This window comes from Copadichromis virginalis, linkage group LG9, assembly GCF_057382275.1.
Source record: "Copadichromis virginalis isolate Kocher_CV1m ecotype Utaka linkage group LG9, C_Virginalis_male_GT1.1, whole genome shotgun sequence".
NCBI classification, from domain to species: Eukaryota; Metazoa; Chordata; class Actinopteri; order Cichliformes; family Cichlidae; genus Copadichromis; species Copadichromis virginalis.
In genome coordinates, this window is record NC_140626.1 from 20,467,161 (window position 1) to 20,480,182 (window position 13,022).

General features: G+C 43.4%; 1 protein-coding gene across 4 annotated transcripts in view; it reads right to left on the reverse strand.

Moving 5' to 3' along the window:
- Window positions 1-460: 460 nt before the first annotated feature.
- The window catches only part of scrib (scribble planar cell polarity protein), an 81,558-nt gene continuing 68,996 nt past the window's right edge, over window positions 461-13,022 (reverse strand). The window contains exons 37-46 of one of the 4 annotated variants that reach the window (XM_085468115.1): window positions 11,466-11,625; window positions 11,180-11,375; window positions 11,008-11,097; window positions 10,640-10,822; window positions 9,913-10,065; window positions 9,138-9,277; window positions 8,992-9,029; window positions 8,399-8,473; window positions 6,348-6,405; window positions 461-2,476 (exon numbers count right to left, since the gene is read on the reverse strand). In XM_085468115.1, the coding sequence (XP_085324241.1) occupies window positions 2,349-2,476; window positions 6,348-6,405; window positions 8,399-8,473; window positions 8,992-9,029; window positions 9,138-9,277; window positions 9,913-10,065; window positions 10,640-10,822; window positions 11,008-11,097; window positions 11,180-11,375; window positions 11,466-11,625 (1,221 nt within the window). In that variant the 3' untranslated portion in view covers window positions 461-2,348. Of the gene's footprint in view, window positions 2,477-6,347; window positions 6,406-8,398; window positions 8,474-8,991; window positions 9,033-9,137; window positions 9,278-9,912; window positions 10,066-10,639; window positions 10,823-11,007; window positions 11,098-11,179; window positions 11,376-11,465; window positions 11,626-13,022 lie in introns of all 4 variants that reach the window. The other 3 variants (XM_085468114.1, XM_085468118.1, XM_085468119.1) reach the window with 3 other exon arrangements.

A 13,022-nucleotide genomic window follows, 5' to 3' on the forward strand; every position in this document is an offset into this window, starting at 1 on the left:
CACCACTGATTTTATCATTAGTTATTATTAATCTCTGGCTGTCTGCCACAGCCATCTTTATCCCATCTTCCTCCCATCACCCCAGCTGGTCATGGCCCCTCCCTGAGCCAGGTTCTGGCAGAGGTGTCTTCCTGTTAAAATGGAGTTTTTTCTTCACGTTATCACCAATTGTTTGGTCATAGGGGAGCGTTGATTTTTAAGGTTTTCTCTGGATTATTGCAAGGTCTTTACCTTACAATATAAAGCACCTTGATATCACTGCTGTTGTAGTTTGGTGATATAGAAATAAAGCTGAAAATTTGGCCATCATCTCTCACAAGCCGTGCCCTCTACTTTATGGTTCTGCTCATGTCTCATATGTTTTCCTAACATCATTACACATTTTAGTGTCTTGCAGCCTCTTGCCTGTTCTTTGTTCTTCTTGTATGTTAACCCAGCACACAACACACGACAGAGTCAGTCAGCTTTTTACATGGAAAGTAAAATTTATTATTCCTGAACCACAAAATAGACTTCTTTGGTTGTACAAATTCACTAGTTACAGTCTTGTATGAGCTATAACCCTCAACCCTAGGACATGAGACCCTTTTCCCCTCCAGCCTATTGGCAAGTAAAAGCCCCCGAAGAGAACTCAAGACGAAAAGAATTAAACACAGAAACTCGAAACACTGCATCAAAAATGTAGTGAACCCCATCTGGAAAAAAAGTTTTATCTACTAAAAGATTTTTTTTAAAGATATTAGCTGTTGCGAATGTTATCAAACTGAATTTCAGTCAGTGAGAGCAACACGGAAAGCTTTAATTAGAAGACACTACATTAAATTAACACAAAATGCTACGATGCTGTGATTCTGCAGAAATACCCGTCACTGACACTGTGTCGAGCTGTAAGCTGAAGAGTCTGAGTGAGATCCATGTCTTGAGAGGGACTAACCGGTTCTGCCTCTCAGGCCTCTCCCATTAGCAAACCAATATACATGCAGAGAGCATCCCAGCGCCAAGCCTGCCTGAACCCAGATGCATCAGCAGTCCACGTGTTTAGTGTAGGTCCAAGACTGGCTCAGTTTCACACCCCAAATTTTGCTTTTCCTCTCAGTATTTGTACATTATTCACACGATAAATGATTTTCAGTGGCGTCAGATTTAAATTAACCATAGACAGAAAAAAAACAAACAACAAAAAAATAAAAACAACAAAAACACACACCTGCTACCTTCACATCACTGTGGCAAACCTCATAACGCAAGGAAAGTGGTGATTCACATTGATTTAAAAAAACAAACAACTATTACCCTTAACAGGGCAGGATAAGTACCATTAATATTAAAATGATGCCAAAATGCATGCTCCCAAACTGCCTGCTCCATGCTGCTTCCTCCATTGTAGTCAGTCATACTCTCTACAGAGGAATGTGACATTGCTAAAGGTCCTGTGAAGTGGATTTGAAACAACTTAGGCAATTGAATTTGTAAATATGGCTGTCGCGAACAAAACTGATGAGTTAAAAGCGAACATAAAATGAAGTGATATGCAAATAATGGGCTGAAAGCTGTGATTTTGTGACTCATTAACAGATGGCGAGTCGCATTATCAGCTGGCCTCCAGGCCGGGATAGGGTGAAGGAATAAGTTCTTTAAAAGGCGGACCAGTGGCAGTGCAAAAATGATATGTACTCTTTTAAAAAAAAAAAAAAAAAAAAAAAAAAGCTCACCACATTTTGTGACAGTGAAGGTAGCAGGATGTTCCCTACTCGTTTAATATACATATATGTGTGTATGTATATATATACACATACACACTCCTGTCGGCCGAAGAAAACACTGAAAGCCTATGAATGTCTCTCAAGAAGTTAGTATAGCTATGACCCATTTCTTTTCTGCGTTTGTCTTCCAGTATGTTTTGTTTAAAAGCATCAAAAATCACTGAAGGCTTAGAAATTAAAATTTTAAAAACCCCTAAAAGCTTTGATCTCTAGTTAAAATAGATCTGATTCTACGAGGCAAACTGAATGCTAAATGGAAAGAAATAAAAAAATAAGTAGCAACCCTAGCTAACAACGCTAGCGCTTTCTTGCCGCTGAGGGGCCGTCGAGCAACTGGCCCTCAGACTGGAAAGGCAAGACTGGCACGCGGGCTCTAAGTGTCTGTGTGGCAACTATCAGCGTCGCAGACTTTACAGTGGTTACATACGGCAGAGTAAATCTCGCTCTACTGACAGCATGTGTAGTGTTTGGTGAATCTGCACCTCCTGTGGACGCACGCCCCTCTGAGGCCAGTGCTCCACAGTGTTTGTGAAGTTGTGTATGTTTGCGTGATGTCTGCAGGGTTTTTCTTCAGTGGGTGAGGTGTTATGTGGGCACAGCGGTTTCCAGGCTGCGGCGGCCCTGCCTCAGTTTGCGCTTGTTGCTGTACAGAGCCATCTCCTCCAGGGCGGAGGTGGCAGGCAGCGGGGTGACGTCGGGGCTCGCGGCGGTTCCTGGGAGGGGAAAAAAGAAAAGAGAGAGAAAATGCATTTGAGCTGCTGCAATTTCTCATCTTTTCTTGTGACAGTATCTGCTGCAGAAAAGATCAGAGCGACAGGACAGAAGATCCCTGTGAATCCCGTGACCCTGCGAGAGACACCCCACATTTAGAGCAGCAGCTGGAAACGAGCAGGAAACAGATGCGTCCAGTTTCTGTGCTAAACTCAAACCAATGACTTCAGTATTTCTTAAGTGTTTTCACTGCCAAGTCCTTGTTTTAAACATCCCTTCACTTCTCTACTATAGTGACTGGTCCTGCTGATCATGTAAATTAAAAACAAACAAACAAAGGAAGCACATAACCATCATGTAGCTGAGTTTTTACATGTGTGCATCTGCAGGGCAAAGAGGTAGGCCAAAGCTTTGCTGAGCCAGCTGAGCAGGAGAATAAAAGCAATGAACACAGTTGTGGTGAGATGTTTACGTACACTCGTCGTGGGCGTAAATGTCGTAGTAGTTTCAGGTGGTTTCTTTGAACTTCTTTTTTTGCACGGTGGAATGATCGTATAGGTCCAACAATTAGTCTTTTAAATTGACAAGGCAGGGTCACTTCTAGTTAGTCATCATGACTAAGTGCTGCTGGTAGTTTCTCTTTGCAGAATAAAAAGCTTGTTTGACAGCACTCATTGGATTGACACATACTAACACTGGAGACCCAAACCAGCACCAGTGTCCACAGTGAAGCCGGTTTTAAATCGCCATGGACCGAGTGGGTGCCGACCGCGAAAGAAGCCCCTGCTCCAAAATTGACACCTTCAAACTCGACTCAAATTTGGAGTTGCCCTCTTGGACAAACCAAATGCCTTCTGGAGAAAAGTTTGATGGCCAGTCGAGACAAAGACTGAGCTATTTGTCCACAATAATAAGAGGAGTAAATGTGCAGCTTTCAGCCGTCGAGTATGGTGGTGGTAGCATTATGCTCTGGGGCTGTTTTGCTACTGGTGGTACTGGTACATTGCACAAAGTGGATGGAATAGGATAAAACTTGGATGTTCCAGCAGGACAATGATCCCGATCCACAACTGATTTAGGAGTGGATAAAGGCAGCTAACATTAAATTTCTCGAAACGGCCTAACCCAGGCTCGGCCAACGCCAGGCCTCGAGGGACGGTGTCCTGCAGGTTTTAGATCTCACCCTGGGTCTACACACCTGAATCAAATGAGTATTTCATTACCAGGCCTCTGGAGAACTTTAAGACATGTTGAGGAGGTAATTTAGCCATTTAAATCAGCTGTGATGAATTAAGGACACATCTAAAACCTGCAGGACACCGGCCCCCGAGGCCTGGGTTTGGACACCACTGGCCTACCCAAAGACCTGACCGCAATCCTGCTTTTAAAGCCAGGTTAAAGCCAGAAACAAACCAATTTACCAAACAATTCAAAGAGTGGTCAAATAAGGGACATTTAACCAAATATTAGTGGTTATATTATATCTATGTATACATTTCACCCTGTGTGGACTAGAAAAAAGGCTAAATAAATTCAAACTTATGCACCTGGTTCTTGTTTTTTAAAGTAATTAAAGATAGATGCGATCATTCCACCCCAGAAAAAAAAAAAAACAGTTCAAAGAAATAATTATAAACCTAAATTACCAAGACACTCATGGCCATGATGACCGTAAACTTCTGACCACAACTGTACTTACTCAGTTTTAATAAGCAAATCATGCTTTCAAAATAAAGCGAATAAGTTTCTGATTAGATTTTAGCGCACACATGTGGTTTCTCTGGTGCACGTCTTTATATTTAAAACAAATCCATGCACAAATCAAAGGACTGTGGTTAAACTGATCCTTTACACATAAAACGTCCCTTTGAATCAGTAGCTGCTTCCTGTCTGGTGGGGAGCAGATGGCAAAGCAAACCCAGGTGGACACACCCATCTTATACCCAAACCCCCAACTGTGCCACACAAACAGCAGGTTAGAGTGTAAATGTACAACCCGACACACACCCCGACAAACGCTCCTCGCATACACACACACACACACACACACACACACACACACACACACACACACACACACACACACAGAGCGACAAACACATGCACACAGGATCCTACCAATAGGAGCCGCTTATCCCAGGTAGGCACCTGAATCAAAGGGGATAGAAGAGGTTGAGGTACAACTTCCTTTTCCTATCACTTCACCTGTTTGTGAAGCTTTTTTTAATTTTGATTTTTAAGTGAAACCAAAAAATAAAATAAAATAAAATAAAAGCAGGAGTGTATACTCCATCTGTACCAGAAACCATTATTTGTTCTACACATGTGAGAAGTTTCCTGCCACGTTTTCTTGGCGGTGTTGGATTAAAATGACTGTACTATCATTATGTGACATCAGAATATTACGGTCACATCTAGGGATGGGTATAGTTATGTTTTATCCGATACCGGTGCCAAACCGGTACTTTTGAAACGGTGCCGGTGCTTAAAGAATGGAGAACACAAAAATTGGTCCAAAAACCTCTCATGTTCAGCTGTTTTTTTGTAAAAAGATAACAATGCTAGCCTTTTCTGCAGCTATGGGGCATATATGGTATCACTCTTGGCTGGAAGCAGTGCTTAAACAATGGAAAAAACACAAACTTTGTCCTAAACCTCTCATGTTTAACTGTTTTCCACTTTTTCTTTGGTCATTTTAGCCTTTTAGGCCAGGGTGAAGGGACTATCTGCCATTAAACAAGAAGACAGCCGCATGTAGCTATGATGATGTTTGCTAGTTCACCTTACATGCATTAATGTAATAACGTGGTTAGCCTACTCAACGTAAATTACACACGAACAACATTAAGCTACTCACACAGAGAAGAACGGCTGCTGCTGCCATCATCATCCGTCATCATTTCTGCTACACTGGCAGGGCTAGGGGCCAGGACTCTCCTCTTCGGGTTTTTGGGGGATGTTGCTAACTCCGGGTCCGATAACAGGCAACCCACGCACAGTAGATGTGCTCGGTGTGAGGTCTCGCTGCAAGCTATCAAATACGGCGCATTTCTCGGCTTTAAAAAAAAAAACAAAAAACGCTATGCGTCGCCAGGTGTTTCATCAGATTTGAGGTGTTACCTCCTTTGACAGTATCACAGTATCAGCTTAAAGCACTTGTTGCTGCTGAGTTTGCATATTTTGCTGTGAAGTACAGCCAGACTTTTGACCGCTTCGCCTTGGACATTTTTAATCTGTAGCTCTGCTCTAAAAGAACGTACGTACCTGGCCCCGCCCACTATCCTCGGAAACGTAAAATGATTGGCTAGAATCTAAAGTGTATCACAGCTCAGGAAAAAAAAGCACCGAAATGTGCGCTGCTTTTCGGTCTGGTTACTACCGTTTATGTCAGAACACCGGTACCCATCCCTAGTCACATCAATATCTTTGTTATACAGAAATAAAAACTATATATTTTGCTTGATACCTCAAAGAAGTCTGCTTTTATCTTACAGCTGATTTCTTACTGTGGCTCAATACACTGGTTAGGCAGCTTGTTTCTGACACTGAAAACAATCATTTTGTGTTTCATAAGTAAAAGTTTGGAGTTATTGTTTCAATATTTTTACTTATTTGAAGTTATTTTCTAAAATTTTAGTTTTCTTCTTAGAAGTAAATCCAAAGACGAGACTTTTTAAAATCTTGTTATCTGCCAAATTTTTTTGACATAAGCTCTTTTTTTCATTGTTTATCAGCAAGAATTCCCGCTACTACAGTAGTTGCACTCTGTGTCAAAGACTTTTATTTTGAAAGTCAGAAACAGGAAGAAGCCCATGCATACAAATAAATGAGGTTTCTGGTACAGTTCAGGGCATAACAATCAGCACCACGTACCTGGGTTACTGGAGCCGTCATCAATGAACTTTAAGTCTGTGTCAGTTGTGTCTGGGGACTGAAAGAAATAAAAAGAGACTCTTATTAACAGGGACTGACTCTGGGGTTTAATAGCGTGTAGCCCAGGGGAAGCCTTCACCAGGTGAGTAGTGGGGCTGGCAAGGTAGGAGACTGTCAGGAAACATGTCAGCTGCTCTCTGCAGTTTAGCAGGCAGCACTGAAGCTCCTAATCTGTCAGAGCCACAAAGCCAGAGTACATCTACTCAACTACTCCCCCCAGGAGAAACGGGCGTGTTAAAGAAGAGGGCGCCGATTAAGTCATTGGCGTCGAGGTTTCTTGTGTCAGGTGGACACACCCACAAAAGAGAGGACAAACAGAGAAACAGCACTAATGCATCGATGCACAACGGGGAAAAAACAAAGAAAAAAAACAAGCAGAACTGTAAGGAGTCATCTGTTGCTTAATTTGAATTAAATTGATCATGCTTGGAAGTGAATTATCTATTTATTCACTCTACACAAAGAATTTAATGTGTCACTCAACTGAAGCCGACACACATGACAGGCTCAGACGTTTTTCAGATGATGCACAAACACAGACTTAGCTGTGGTTGGAGTTATTCCATGATACGAGCTGTGAAGGCTTCCCTTTATATCTCCACTCCACTTTAGGAGGCTGGGGACTCAACCAATCAGTGTACAACGCATTCTTCTGTTCGGCCGGATAATACGCTTGACTTAAATACAGCTGCGACGTAGACATCATGTAAATTTCATTTTAAAAGCTACTGAATTTGTCTGCAGGGATCGAAGACAGTATACACTGATCAGAGATAACATTATGATATAGAAGCAGGAAAGATGGGCAAATGTAAGGATTTGAGTTTGAAAGGACAAAATTTTGCTGGTTAACCGACTGGGTCAGAGGATCTCTAAAACTGCAGCTATTGTCGGGTGTTCCCAGTCTGCAAGGTCATGGGCAGCAAAGTCTCACTGAGCACGTGGGGAGCATAGGCCTGTCAGATCCAACCCTCATCTGTGTCTGTTTCAAAAAAGGTAAAAATCATTGCCTGACACTTCAAAATTGGAATTTGCTTTATATTAAGTATATATATATATTATATACTGCAGTGGAGGGTTCAGTTCACAGCCACTATAAAGTCAAGGAATAACTACAACTGCGAATAATTTGTTCTCTGTGAAGATTGAAGATAGGTTTGGAAACCCCCGAAGGCTTAAACGACCGTGCAGGAAACAAACAAACTGAAAATTTTTGTAATATCCATAAATATCCCAGAATCCCAGACAGCGGTGTCACAGACGACGGATATTCGACTCAGAAATAAACGACCACTTGCAAACAAGCGCTGCTGCTCCACCTCTACACCAAGATTCCCCTGCTTCTCCCCTCTCTTCCTCCACACGGGAGGAAATTAACTCTTCCCCAAACAGACGGATACAAACGGAACCGTTATCCTCTTGAGAGCACAGAAGATCAGCGGATGAGATGAGATGAGCGCAGATGAGAGGAAATGTCAAGAAGGACATGTCATTCTTCTGCATGATGTTCAACCCATGCGTGGAACAAGACAACTGATGGCAGTGAGTGTGAGAGTGAATAAGATACAGAGTTTTCCACCCAGGTTAGTGGGATCAAAGACCTCTCTGCATCCCAGCAGCTGCTGAGCGTTAATGTTTGCGACCGATTAGTTGGCTGCGAGATAGATAGATGTGAATGGATACAGCTAAAGATGCTGTTACATTTGTGAGTCACAGGTGTGAGGCAGGAAGGGAGGGAGGGAGGCTGATGTGGTGTGCTGTTATTTAGATTAAAAGTCCGCCTTCATTGTGCAGGTGAGAGTTAGTGAGCCACACCACGAATAGGAGAGAGAGCACGGATCGATGACTGAGCGACAACCTAGACTGCAGTCACAGGGAGGCCTCCGGATTAACAGAAACTAGACGAAAGAGGCAGCACGGGAAAGCCAGGGAAGGGAGGGAGGGAGGAGGAGGAGGCTTGATGCCTCCGGAGATCGGCATGCAGCCAATACCTGGATGTCGTATACGGGTTTGGAAGAAGGAATGGCAGCAAACTGTCGGTAGTCAAACTTCTTTGTTGACACGGACTAGAAGGATAGCAAACAGGAATGAGCAGAGGGAGAAGAGGGGAAATAAGGGAAACAAAAGAGAGGAAAATGGAGGAAGTGGGACAAAGTATAGAAAGGAGAAAACACAGCGGAAGAGGGGAAAAAGTCAGGGAATAAGAGGAAAAGACAGAATAAAATGGAAGAGGGAGAGTGGAGGGCAGAGAGGCAAATGGGTGATTTAAACAGCCAGCTGTGGCATTGATGGGAGAGCAGTGTGTGTGTTTTCAGCTCTGATTGGATAGAGTGGCAATGAGCAAGATGGTGGATTCATGTCAATGTATTTTGATGCAAATGTACCTCTTCCAGCTTGTGAACAAACGAGCCTGACGGTTTCCTTTATTCAATTAAATCACACTGTAAAGTAAGTGTTACAGCTTTTTTTTTTTTTAAATATTATGATGACTCAAGCTCTCCAAGTCAGTACAAACTAGCAAGTGGGGGAAAAAACAACAATTAAATCAGTCAATAAGAAACTGAAATTCAGGATTAAATCTTACCAGCCTGCCGGGCGAGGTTAATCCTCGAGGACTGAGCTCTGCTAAACAGACAAAGAAATGTACTTGAGCAGGTAGAAAAAAAGGGTGGAAAATGAGCTTTTTAGGTGAAAAGACAAACACAGTTTCCTTTAGCAGCAGCTTCTTACCCTCCATAGGAGTGGGAGAGGGTGTTGGTGCAGGCGAGGGTGACTCTGTCAGTTGATCTAGTGTCCCACGTTTCTTCCCGTCCCGAGACTTGGCGATGACCATCTGAGCCTTCAGTGCATCCTGCTCCAGAGACTTCATTCTGCAGGAGGAACGACCGCAATCAAAAAAATATTCAAAGGCATTTAATAAAGTCCAACTTTTACAGAAATAGGGAGACAAAAAACTGACACCGTCTCTCTCTCACACACATATATGCACACCACTACGGGTGGGTGCAGGCCAATCACTGCTATTTTTGGGGTGTTCCTTGTCCTGGTTTGCTGGGATTAAAAAAAAAAAAATAAAATAAATGTAATTTCAAAGCAAAAATTAAGGATGCACTCCAGGAAAAGGGACCACCTACTGCTAGTAGGCGTACCCTCAGCTCACAGAAAGCTTGCGTACTTACTGCGGATCGCGTGTTAGTAACAGTACAAAAAGAACAGCAAGGCACAAATGAAAACGAAGAGTTCTGCAGAACGAGGGTGGAAGACAAGACAGAGAAAAGAAAAGAGAGGCGGGAACCAAAAGGAGCTGGAGATGGGAAACAGCAGAGACGTGCAGAAGCAGTACGGCACTGGAAAGGCAGCGGAAGCACTGTCAGTGTTGCTGCGAGTGCTTGCTTGGACCTTTCCGAACTCGGCCTCTAGCAAAGTACCCCAAATATCAAAGCACCCCAGCACAACTCCACGATGCCGTGCATCTGGCCCTGGCGGCCGGGGCCGAGGAGCAGACCTGAGCTGGGAGGCTGCAGAGGAGGAGGTAGAGGAGGAAGTGGGGGGCTGGGGTGCCGCGGCCGTGCCCTGAGATGCCCTCACTCGGGCCTGGTAGAGCCTCTTAGCCAGGTCCTGCTCATACTGCCTAACATCCTCCTCTAGGCCATAGGGCCTGTGCCCCACAAGGTCACAGAGAGAGGGAGGGAGTGGAATAAAAAAAGTGTACGCCAGGATGACGGAGGAATGTGGAGGACAGGAAGAAAGGCACACAGACAAAGAGAAGAAAACCAAAGAATGGAAGGTAAAACACCAATATAAGTAGGAGAGCCAGAAATGATAAATAAGACAATTTTTAGACACAGTAACAGTGAGACAGAGACAGACCACACACGCAGGATAGTCACTAAACTAAATCTACCGAGAATTTACGTTTGCTTTGACATAAAGTAACTTCTTGAAGCCTTTTATTTACTAGCTTGACAAACTGTAACAGGAAACGTGGGACAGAAGTGTCTCTAACCCTAAAGAATTTGCAACTATAAAAGTCTGGTCTGATCCTTGGTTTCCTTCGGTACGCATTTTTCTTTGCGTGTGGATGCTGCCGTCTCCCAAAGTTACCATCCAAGTTAAGTCTCCTGTTACTCAAAAACTGCTGAAATAAATCCACAAATCGAGGTTTAGCCCTGAAAGCATTACATTCTACTTATTTTATTATCCTTGCTTAACGTGTGGCATGGTTGTATTACCGTGCTGCCCTCCACATTGCTCTCTTCTCGGCTTCCAGGGCTCGTTTCTCTGCAGGGGACAGGTCCTTGTCAGGTGCCACGCCCAGCTCGGGGCTCTGCATACGAAGTCTCTCTTGGTGTCTGCGCTCTGCTTTGGCTGTTCGGATGGGAGCTGCTGACTCCCCGGGGTAGGCTGGGACGAGACTGATGGGATAGATGGGTGCAGTTAGTTTGGTTTCTAGGCTTTGAACTCTGAACCCACTCAGTCATCAGAGGGAGAAATTGAAAATTCTGCAGCTTAAACTGACCACCGCACTGGGAGGATGATGCGAGGAGTGTGATCAGTGGCTAACAGCAGGTAAACATGTTGTCCTGTGTGTTGTAATTACCCAGTCATTGAGTTGGGCCTCTGCTCCAGCCTGAAGCTGTCCTCCAATGAATTCCTCTGAGAGTCTCCCTTGCCATCTACTGAAGAAGGCCTTCATGCAAAACGAACAATTAGTCTTCAGTGTGCGGAAGAAAGTGTAAAGAAAAATAGATTCGTCTAACACAGCTTCTCACCCTGAGCTGTAGTTTGGCGGTGTGGAGCAGTGCTGCGATGGGGTGGACACCGGCTCCACTTTGTACTCCACTCCATCCAGCAACACCTTTCCGGTGGCCTTCATCTGTGCCACCTGCTTGGCCAGGTCCTCCTCATCCTCATCCTCGTCGTCATCATCCAGTAAGTACTCCCGCGCTCGCTGCTCAAACTTCCTCTCTGGTAACAGATTATCATGTAAACACACTCCACTGATTTGAACACATTCCTTAGCTGCATGTGGCTAAGAAGGACACTCAGGAAACAAACCTTCTTCCTCCCTCATCTTCTTGAGGTCATCCTCCCCGACGAGGGAGACTCGAGGCTTGGGTTTTTCTGGCGTCTGTTGCTTCACGTCGATCTCAAAGTACTTCTGTCTATCCCTGAAAGAGCGCTGCTCTGGGCTGTGCTTACCACCAAATACTGGGCTCTGTGGCATCAAAATCAGGACAAAATGAACAAAATTAGAAGCGATAAATGCTGAAATTAGAGCGCTTGCATTTTTCCCTACTGAAAAAGCAATTATATTATAATAACATTCGTATAGTGCTGCAGATTGAATGCTGAAGTCTGCACGAGTCAGCATTGTTGCACATCAGGTTCCTTCGTCTCTAAATCTATAAAGGTTTTTGGTTAGATGCTTGAAATAAGATGTCTGGTTAACGTCACAGTTCCACAGATTTTATTCTAAAATATACAACACCCCAGTAAATATCCCACAGAGAAGTGGCTAAATGAGACGACAAGAACTTTTAAAGTTATTACAATGAACACAGGAGGTTAGTGATTGTGGTGAAATTCAGGTCATGCAGCTGTGGTTTAGTTCTCTTCCACCCCGTGTTGGCACTTTAAGTTGTTGCAATTGCATTTATGCTTCAAAATCATAACAGTGGTGTCAACTTGTGGAAAATTATCCCGCTGAATAGGGCTGTTCGATATAACGATATATATCGGATGACGATATAAAAACGTCTATCGTTTCATTTTACGCTATCGTTTGTTTGGTGGTGTCGCAAAATAAACTGTTTACGGCAATATTTTTTCATCGTTTTGATGGTCACTGTAGTGGCTATATTCATTTCTTAAAGTTCTCTCTTTCTCTTATATTTAATATAACCACACTACGGACAGACAAGCGCCTGTTTTTATGCGTTGTGGTTAGCAACAACGACGGTAACAGCATCGCGTGTCCGCTTGTTTATGTTCCACATAAACCTTTCACAATAAAGCTCAAGATCCCGTTGAGGCTTTTCAAAATAAACTAAATCACGTGAAAGAGCAGATTATTTACGGATGAGAATTTTAAAAAAGCCGCCAGGTGCTAAAAATTAGACCTTAGACTCAAACGTTAGAACAGGCTTTTCCCCGCAGCACGCCGTGTAATAAATACTCACAAAGAAAACGGCGGCCGTTACAACTTATGTCAAAAAATGTATAGTTTCATGCATCGGTTAAAACACTCGACTCCAGCTACATGACGCGCAGCAGGAAACACTTCCCGCAAGTCGAGCTGCCCGAGATTCACAGAATTTACAGAAAATGTTACATTTTTGTGATTTATATCGTTATCAGATGATAGAATTCTTATATCGGGATATGAGATTTTGGTCATATCGCACAGCCCTACTGCTGAACAGAACAAATGTTAGAGTTCGTTTTCTGTGATAACGCAAAAGCACAAGGAAAACAAAACAAACAAAAAAAAAAAAACAACTCTGGTGTCTGGGAAGATGTTAAATGCAGGATCATCTACACATAGAAAGTCCTCGCAGCACTAATTCCGACTAATTAAAGCTGCAGAGACATTCGCAAGAAGGTCAAAAGATG